Source organism: Electrona antarctica (assembly GCF_951216825.1).
Source record: "Electrona antarctica genome assembly, chromosome: 2".
Classification (NCBI taxonomy): domain Eukaryota; kingdom Metazoa; phylum Chordata; class Actinopteri; order Myctophiformes; family Myctophidae; genus Electrona; species Electrona antarctica.
Window position 1 is genome coordinate 28,875,215 of NC_136807.1, and position 10,801 is coordinate 28,886,015.

General features: G+C 43.7%; 1 protein-coding gene across 1 annotated transcript in view; it reads right to left on the minus strand.

Moving 5' to 3' along the window:
* Positions 1-560: 560 nt before the first annotated feature.
* The window catches only part of rbm38 (RNA binding motif protein 38), a 21,220-nt gene continuing 10,979 nt past the window's right edge, over positions 561-10,801 (minus strand). The window contains exon 4 of the mRNA XM_079491538.1: positions 561-2,637. Within this exon, the coding sequence (XP_079347664.1) occupies positions 2,181-2,637 (457 nt within the window). The 3' untranslated portion in view covers positions 561-2,180. The remainder of the gene's footprint in view (positions 2,638-10,801) is intronic.

Here is a 10,801-nt window from a genome sequence, read left to right on the forward strand (position 1 = left end):
AAAAAACGAAAATACTAATTTGACCTATTTTTTGAATAATTACTCTTGTATGCCTTTATTCTATATTCCCAAGTACCATTTTTTGGCATTACAATATTTTATAATTCAGTCCCCATCAATTCAGGCATAGTTTAATTTATTAAATTGCATTATAAGGAATTTATATGAAAATGAATAAAAAATTAGAATTTAGGTTATTTCTTACCTATTAACAGGTAGAAAGCTACCAAGTTGGTAGTGCTACCAGGGCTTAAATGTTACCATGGGCATGTGGGAACATAACATTAGAATCATTAGAATTTACGACATACATATAATAATAAATGCTACTGTCTGTGGTTAGGTGTACAGTAAGTAAATTCATTTAAAAATAAGTTTTGTTGGGGCAGTACATGCACATACTGTACGTGTACTGGACTCTGCACCTCTGTTTCTACCTAGCAGTGCACATAGCTATAGTGTGTCTGCTGTGTGCTGCATGCACACATGGGCAGGACATGTATATTTGTGTCTCTTTATAATGCATGTAAAACACGACAATAAATACACTTTTTGTTTCCACCGCGCTCTGACTCCTCAACACTTTATTTACTTAGAAATGTTTTATTTTGCATATTCTGTCTGCATTTACTGTATGGCTTTGTTGTAAAGAACTATAGCAGTACAAATAAATTGCTTGATTCCTATTAGCAGCTCTTTTTTCTGCAGCTGGGACAGACAATGGAACAACTCACTAACACAATAGGCTTAAATAGATCCTGGCACTAGGGTGTACTGCATCTCTCGCACGCACGCACGCACGCACGCACGCACGCACGCACGCACGCACGCACGCACGCACGCACGCACGCACGCACGCACGCACGCACGCACGCACGCACGCACGCACGCACACACACACACACACACACACACACACACACACACACACACACACACACACACACAGAAAATGCATGCACAGTCTGTGCATATAAGCCTATACATTGTGCTTCTGTTTGTGTAGTTGTCAGCATACACAAACACACAAAACAGGTTTCATCTGTATTATATTGTGATTGCGTATCACAATTCAAAATATTCCAAGACCAATCCCAGGTTGTAAGAAGTCCATCAGTTGCCCCATGATTTTAGGGTAAAATATAATGAAGAGTGTCTCTACGAGTGACAATACAAAAAGAACATTACAGTGATGCCTACCTTATTCATGGTCATTCTATTGTATACCATCATAATTGCATATTTAGTCCTTCTACTGTATATAATCATAATTGCATATTTAGTTCAACTGTGATTATCATTATGTAATAACTTACCAGCAGTACATAAAAAGGAGTAAAGGTGGATTGGACAGTCAGAAAGAGATGTCTAGAAATGTTATCTAGTTTTGTTGTCTTTTGTTCATTTAAGATACAAGTACAGGAATAGCAAAATAACAAAAACATTATTAAACATTTGAACCTCAGAGGATTCTAAGACCATGGCTAGAAAGGTGATCCTATAAAGAACGGGTCATTGGATCTGTGCTCCTGGAGGAAGAACCCACACTCAGCTTGGCTGGGATCATCCAGCATTATCTTCAGCATCATGTCAGACAGATAGAATCCACCCACTCTGCACAGCAGGCTGCCTTCTGAACCCATTCTTCATTGTGAGGGTCGGGGACTAGCAGCGAAGATCCCAAAACAATTCTGAAATGTTCACCACCCCAATGTCAATCACCGCTCATGAAAAAAAAAGCATCCAAAGGCGGTGATCTATCGTTCACATTAACCACTTAAGCCTGGCACTGTCATAATGATGAAAATTGCTGATCTACAAGCTCACAACGCGTTGCATTGCGACACGTTGTGAGCTTGTAGGTGACTATTTTCGGCATAGATTAAGTATAGGCCTAGGATGTTGAATTTTGGCCTATATAACTGTCCCAAAATAGGGACGCCAGGTTCAATGTGGTTAATATCTACCACAACAACATACTGCATACTGTATATTTAAAAGCAAAAAAAAACAGGAATGAGAGTGTTTTCTAAAAGCCCTTTGATTATGTAACACTCTCTCCCGGATTTAAACTGTCTCATTCAGATGATGTCACAGGTCATGGCGCCGCAGTTCCATTTTGCTCAAGTCACCGGGCTGCTACCCGCTGTCTTTTCCGGGGGGGGGGGGGGGGGGGCTGCTCACTGCATGCGGTCGGGCTGGTGGTGCAGAGGGTAGTGGAGGTAGGCGGCAGGGGGCGGAGCAGAGGCAGCGCTGAGCGAAGCCAGGGAAGCGTGGTGGACCGGGGTCGGAGGGGTCGGGGGCGCCGTGACAGTTGGTCCCGGGGTGGCGGGGGAGAAGCTGTAGCTGATGTAGCCAGCAGAGGGCGACGGCGATGGGGAGTAAGGGTACTGCTGCTGTTGTTGTTGCAGTTGTTCCTGCTGTACCATGGCAGCATAGTATGCTGAGTAGTCCACACTGTAGGGGGAGGCCGTGGCGGGGCTGAGCTGGGACTGTAGCGCTGCCGCGGCCGTGGCGGGGCTGAGCTGGGACTGTAGCAGCAGGCTGGGCTGCAGGAACGACTGAGGGTAAATGTACTGCTGGGCGGCCTGCTGGGCGTACTGCTGGGCATACTGCTGGGCATACTGCTGGGCCAACCTGGAAGAACAGCACACAAAAAGAACATTAGCCTACTGCTATGCATTACACTGGATCTCTTTTGGGTTATTTAAGTCTGTCTGTTTGGTCTCTGCATGGCCCTGTGCCTAAGCAAGGACTACTACTATGGGAGCTCCCATTAAACCTGATTGTTTCATCAACACTGTGGTCTCTCTTTTTTGAGTTTCATTGAAGATGAATTACAGGCGCCTCCATTTATTTAATTCCAAAGTCCAAAGGACTCGCTACTAGTTATAAACCAGAGGCAAGCACACATCAAGTACAACATAATTGGTCCCACTCTGCTGCCACCATGGTGAGTTTTGTTTTACTTATATTAAATATAGTATTATTGTAGTTTAGTTATCTGATGAAAGATATAGATGTTTTATGTTTTGCATTATGATTTATTTATACATATGTATATCTTGATTCATCAAAGCCAGTTTATTAAAAACTCTATTTGTCTTTTTCCTTGTGAATAAATACTTGGTTCTAGCTTTACTGTTATGTGCCCTGCTGCCTTTAGTGATACATGCAGGCTGCTCTGGAACGCACAGGAAGCAAGGTAAAACCAACAGAAGTTACAGAACTGCCACTACAATTGTATTCTGTAGGTTAGAGAGAGAGTACATTTTCCTATATTATGTATCCATAGGTATGACTCATTGTTACGATGAGGTGGATGGAACATGGCATGTAGAAGGCTCCAAATGGTTCAACACTCTGTCACTGTGAGAAGGATTATATGACCTGCTGTACCACCAGTTAAAGGCAATTGAGATTCACTTGTGAAGTGAGAAGCCATTAGATTTTCTAATGTTAAAGGTGAAATAAAATAAGTGTTAAATGGCTCTATATTCTGATTCTATTCTGAAGTGTTTGTTCAGTAACAGGGGTGTCCCTGTCTCTCTGGCTCTTTAGTAAACAGAAAATGCATTGGATACCAATTTGATTCAATCAGGAACTCATACAGGATACAGGGTAATCTTCTCTTATGGGGGTCCCTGGCATATATTTTTCAAATGGGGGTCCACTGGCTCATCAGTGTCAATTTAGGGGTCCTTGACATGAAAAAGTTTGGGAACCACTGCTCTACACAACACATTGACTTAGTATGAGTCTTATAATGGTAAAGTACTAAAATGTATAATTTTTCACAAAAATACAAGCCTTTTTTCCGGCTGTAATGTGCTGGAAAAAAGTGAACAAACTAAGTACATTTACTCAGGTACAATTTCAAGGTACTTGAGTATTTCCATTTGTTAATACTTTATACTTCTACTCCACAGAGGCAAATACTGTACTTTGTTTTAACTCCACTACAATAATTTGAAAACTTGAATTACAAGTTACTTTGCAGATTTGGATTATTAATACGAAACATACATTAACCACTATTTTATACTTTTGCTATTCTCAAAATTACAGATGTACAACCTCCACAATATGTTGCACCATGTCATGTTGTGAGCTTGTAGAACTGGTATTTTTGCCCTTTTTTTTCTTCTTTTTTTTTTACAATTTGAGTAATTTTACTCTTACATGTAAATATATTTTGATGTAAATACTTTTGTGTTGCTTATTTTGTATTGTAGTATTGCTACTTTTTACTTCTTCCACCGTCACCAGAAAAGGTATAAATAATAGATGTTACTGTTGCGTGTTACAGTAACACACGCACGCACGCACGCACGCACGCACGCAAAACTCTCTTAAACAGGGCACCCTCTCATTTAAATAGCACTTATCACCACCACTGACTTAAAATAGATTTCTCCCTGTTGTATAAGATAAATTATCACACCATATCACAACGCTGATCTTTCTTAAAAGATGTAGCACATTTAAACATGCAAAGCTAACTAATACAATTAATATAGCTGATTAGGAAAGAAAGAAAACTTTGGGATTAAAACAATAGATTTAGAAGGGCATAACTTCATATAGTCTGATTTCATTTCATTTCACAGGCTTGGACAGCTTCCAATATCTTACTAATAACCACCACATAGAGAAAGAGGATTTCCGCTAAAAGAATATATAAAGATTGAGAAATCCGAGATGACTCTCATCAATCAATATTGACGTTTATAAGGGCTTATTACACGTCTTGGTTGAATGATTGATTCTGATTGGTCAATCGCCGAATTCAGTGGTGTGTTATTTCTTGATAATGACCGCTCTGCTCTATAACAGACCGATGTCTAATCAAAGGCTAAAAGCACCTGGCTGCAGCCGCTGCGTTGCTTGGATTTTGTTATATGTACAGTACATGTAGCATTGATTACTATCAATGCTATAGCTTTTCTTTTTTTTTTTCTTTACATTTTGTTTACGTACGCACACACACACACACACACACACACACACACACACACACACACACACACACACACACACACACACACACACACACACACACACACAATGCCCTACCAAACCAAAGGTACGGTATCAGAGCTGTGAGACTGCTCTTCTGCCTGATTCATACTCGTGCCAAAAATAGCCAATCCACAAGCTCACAACGCGTTGCACAGCTCAACGCGTTGTGAGCTTGTGGATCGGCTATATCCGGTCGCGCTAAGTATAAATGGAGCAGTCTCCTCTCCCCTCGTGCCCTTGCCTACGGCTGCCTGCCCGCTCAACCTGAACTGCCTTGCTTACATCTGGCAGCAACAACACAGATCAGATCACAAGAACTAGGTTACGCCACACTTAAGCAAAAACAACAGAGCGTGCAGCAGTATGACATGCTGCTCTCTCCCCCAGGATCTGCTGCTCGTACTTAACCCTGCACACAGGTTACAGTATGTTTGTTACTACCGCTGACCTTGCTGCTGACTGGAAGTAAATGGAACACTGTAATGATGAGAACTACTGTGTGTGTGTGTGTGTGTGTGTGTGTGTGTGTGTGTGTGTGTGTGTGTGTGTGTGTGTGTGTGTGTGTGTGTGTGTGTGTGCATGGGGTTCAAAGGTCATGTTTACCCCCCAAATAGAGGAACCACAGCCGGGATCAGGTGTTGTTTACGTTCAAACACTGGCTTTTTTGCAGGCTACTCGTCACACCTTTTGTGTATGCTGCCATGTGCGCACGCACACACGCACACACGCACACTGAATAATTCAGGGTTAAGACTCAAATTTTACAGAGGTCTTCCATTAAGGAGAGCTAACGGCACAATCCTCAGAGTCAACTAAAAAGTAGGGCAACTTCATTTACATGGTACGCGGTACATGGCGGCGCAACAGCCGATCTAACAAGCCGATCGTGAGCGTAAAATGAAACCAAATGGACCCATACGGGTTCATTTGGTTTCATTTTACTCTCTCAAGAGTTAACTTATTGTTAAATATCTCCATTGCTTAATTTACAAGAAGTCTACACAATTAGAGAATGCAAAATATTTTGTATTTCGATCAACATTTGCCTGTTATCTCTCCTATCTCCTATCCTGGGTATACCAAAATCAATACAGCATGGAATTGTGGACAAAATCTTATCCAGCGACAAAATATTCTGTCGTTTTGGCGTCTGCTAGGCTAAATCTCATTGAATGGTGGTCTGTGGTTCAAATGCCAAATGAATAGTGCAGGGCCTTGATATGAAAAGGGTTGAAAAGCACTGGTCCAAGCCGTGGCTGGACTCCCGTCACACAGTGCAGTGTCATAGTCCCTGTGGCTGTGTGTTCTGCTCTGCACCATGCAGGCTGACTGACTGATCCCATGTGACAATGTCATTGTGCGGGAACGGAGCCTTCCCTTCCCTTTCCTTTCCTCTCCTCTCCGTGCCTGGCATCGTCATTGGCTGTCAGGCACATACGGACGGACAGACAGACAGACAGAGACAGGCAGGTTCATAGACACACACACTCTCACACGCACGCACGCACACACTAAAAGGCAAAGTAAAGAATAAATGGGAAGTAAGTGCTGTATGCATGCATAAATACACCAAACATGCAAACACTGTAGTGTACTGTACGCACACACATACAAAACACACAAACGCACACACACACGCACACACGCACATACTCACACACGCGCGCGCACACACACAGTAAAACCAAAACATGGACGATATAAAACCAGTGCTCAGATAACATCTCACAAAAGGATGTTGTGGAGACGAGCACAGCAGGGTTAATTGGAACAGCTGCGTGGGTGTATGATTATGACAGACCCACGAGAGCACAATAACCTCCACTGAATACCACTCTACTCTCCCTTCCTCTCCTCTCCTCTCCATTCCTCCCCTCCCCTCTCCATTCCTCTCCTCTCTTTGTGAGAGAGAACATTTGTGAGGGGTCCAATATATCGGACAGTGCTTTCGGACGATTGTCCTATAGTTTGGATGGAGGCTGATGAGGTGAAGACTCCCCGGATGAGAGAGTGAGTGACAGGCACAGGATGTTGGAGAGGTGAAGGATCACCCCTCATATCCCTCCTGCCTCGGGAGAGGGACGCTTTTAATAGTTCCTTCCAGTGAGGAGGGTGGGTGAGGCAGTCAGAGAGACACACACGCATGCGTGGACGCACACACTCAGGCAGTGCACGCACGCACGCACGCACGCACGCACGCACGCACGCACGCACGCACGCGCATGCACGCACGCACGCACGCACACACACACACACACACACACACACACACACACACTTCAAATATGATTCTTATGGGGGGTTGCAGCCTTAAAAGTTTGGGAACCCTTAACAGTGTTAGACATTCAGCTCTGACAGAATGAAAGTAGGAATTGATAGAGAATGGTTTTACAAGCACATAGACACCTTCACATACCACATACTGTACAGATAGAGTATCACTGCATCTTCTTAATATACAGATTTTAATCTCTGAGGAGAAAAATCACAGGGGCTTTGAGTTCTATTAAAAGGCAAAGACCTAGTGGCATATTTGAAATGCTTCGTTCTATTTCAGTCTGCCATTCAGACTAATGGTCTGGAACCCGTTTTGGTTGTTCCCTTTGGGGTGGTACTTTGGCATGGTAGTAAGGGGTGTTGCTTTTTGATGGTACCTATGAGATCTGAGCAGTGGTTCTAGTGATTGATACACAGCGAGGGGGGAAGCTTGCCGCATGGAAGGCAAAGTAACAGAGATCCTCGAGGATTTCCTTACCATTATATCCTGTATGTACCCCCTCCCCCACCCCTCCCCCACCCCTTCCCCTCAACATTTGATAATTGGGGCTCTTATAGAAGGGCTTTGACTAATTGGGTCCCTGGGTAAAGAGACAAACAGCTGGCTCTCTAAGGCCCTCGAATTAAGAGAGAAGAAAGACAAAGGAGGCACAAAGACAGAGCCATCGTTTCTTGGAGAAGGACTGAGTGTGAAACTCAAAGCCAGAGAGACGGTGATGAACACGTCCAGGTAACATCGTGGCATCAACCAGTGGTGGAAGAAGTACTCACGTGTTTTATTGAGTAAAAGTATCAATACCACCATGATGAAAAAGTCTGGTATTCAAAATATAGGCTACTTGAGGAAAAGTACAACGGTATTGGCATCAAAATATACTTAGAGTACTAAAATTTAAAGTACTCATTATGCAGAATGTCCCAATTCACACGTTTTCAAATGTATAACATCCTTTGAAAGTAGCAGATCTACCAGCTCACAACAAGTCGCATCGTGACACGTTTTACACAGCTATTGGGATATAGCCGATCTACAAGCTCACAAGTATGGGACCAGCACACAAGTCTTGTGTGGAGGCCCCTGTGTGGAGAAAAAACTCACCCCTGTGTGAAGTCTAACTCATGTTGATTAGGTGATGTAATGGTGATGTAAAACAAACGGTGCAACACAAACACAAACATTACATGCCATTAACAATAAAGAGACAATATGACGTAATGAGGGACAATATGACGTAATGAGGGACAATATGACGTAATGAGGGACAATATGACATAAATGTTCCCTTCATTGTCAATGGCGTTTTTAAAACAAACATTGAACTAAAAACAAACATTAAACCTGTATATACCCCTCAAAAATCAGACCGGTCTGAAGTGAGTGGTGCAACAGCGCCCCCTGTTGGTACCCTAAACATAGGGACATACAGACATAGGGATGGACGGACATAGGGATGGACATAGGGAGGGACGGACATTGCTGTTCCTTGGAGTGGTTGCACCACTCAAAAAATACTTTTTGGATGGGGGTCACACAATTATTTGAGAACCACTGGAAGTCTGCATCAACGGGGCCTCTTGTCCCCCCCAGTGTTTTAACAGGAAATACTCCTCCACCCAGAGACACACACCACCACACACCCTCCACTCCACCCACAGACACACACCCCCACACACCCTCCACTCCACCCACACACACACCACCACACACCCTCCACTCCACCCACAGCCACACACCACCACACACCCTCCACTCCACCCACAGCCACACACCACCACACACCCTCCACTCCACCCACAGACACACACCCCCACACACCCTCCACTCCACCCACAGACACACACCACCACACACCCTCCACTCCACCCACACACCACCACACACCCAGCCACTCCCTTACTTCACTCTCTCTTCAAAAGGACAGCAAACTAGAAAGGTTGTTGTTTTTCACAGCTCTCACTTCTCATTTTAACTCTCACTTCTCTGTCAGCATCCTGGCATCTGCCCTGTCTGCCATTGGGTGGGTCTGTCCTGCCTGTCATGTTACTAACATAATTACAATTACAATTATCTCTTTTTTATTTATTTTTTATATTTTGTAGGGAAAATATATCTTATCTACAAGCTCACAACACATCGCAATGTGTCACATTGCTGAGCTTGTAGATCGACTATTTGTGGTACGATGAAGTATAAGCCAGGCTCAAGTGGTTCATCCACTCCTGGCTAAAACAACAAATACACCAAAACAGCAGCAGAACAGTGCATTGTTTGAGTTTGTGTTTGTTATGTTGTTTACAATGGGCGTGTGTCCAACAAGCAAGGACAATGGCATATGTAAGCCCCCTGCCTCCAGACCCCTGAAGTGATGACGACCAGTCCCCTACAGCGTGACGACAAAGGTTAACCCGTTAAAACCAGGAAATCACCTGTGTCATTTTAGATTTCAACCATATTTAACCATATTTTATTGCGACTGTAGGTTGCAGATTACTATGAAAACCAGTCAGTCCGTCATTCCGCCGTCGTTCCATCCGTCACGCCACCATATATGGCAATCAGTCCCTCACGCCTCGTCACGCCACATATTTCATATGTTGTTCCTCCCCACCCGTCCTTCCTTTTGACTGATACCTGTCCATTCAAACTCTAGACGGGCCCACCCCAAAGTTATTAGTGCAGCCGCTAATAAAGCCAAAAACTAGAGTTCTCAACAGGCCAGAAAATGAAGGCCCGGCCCTACCTGGGCCCTCATCAAACCCTGTACACTCAAGACACTGCCCCCGCTGCCACCCTTAGATCTCCATATATGGAGCTGACCTGTTCTGACATTCCATATGTTGATCTGACCTCATCAAACCTCAAATGTACACTCAAGACATGCTCCATATAAGGCCAGTACAGAATTAATGAAATATGTTCATCTGACCCCCCAAGCCAAAGCGCCAGCGCTCGCCCAGCAAAGGGCGAGGTCGCTTCTTGCCCTCAGGGCATCTTACTGGTATGTATAATACAGTGTGTGTGTCTTACTTCATGTAAGATTAAATATTGCCCCTTTTTGGGGTCATCTTTAAAGTGTCCTGAAAGCAGAGACTATGAAATCAACTCCTTGTCCTTAAAAAGTCCATCCTCTGTGAGACATATCACTCACACATCATTCACTCATTCATGGACGCATCTGGGTCAGCCTCAATTCCCACATCACTCATTCTGTAATTGAGGGCTGCAATATTAATAGTGCTTCCAAGCTATGGGCGATTTTATTTTAATGGGTCTTTCTGCAGCCACAGAGTTGGTTTAGACTCGGCATGACTTCCTACTGGCCATAGCTGAATGGCTATATAGAGAGGGTGTCTAGGAATCAGACGGCCCCCGCAAATGTACAGTGACAATAAAATGGAACTTATCTTCACCACAAAAACCCTAGAGTCCCTATTCTGGGCATATCATCATAATATAATAGGAGAACATGCTGTTAAAATGAACATACAGAAAATAAATCAG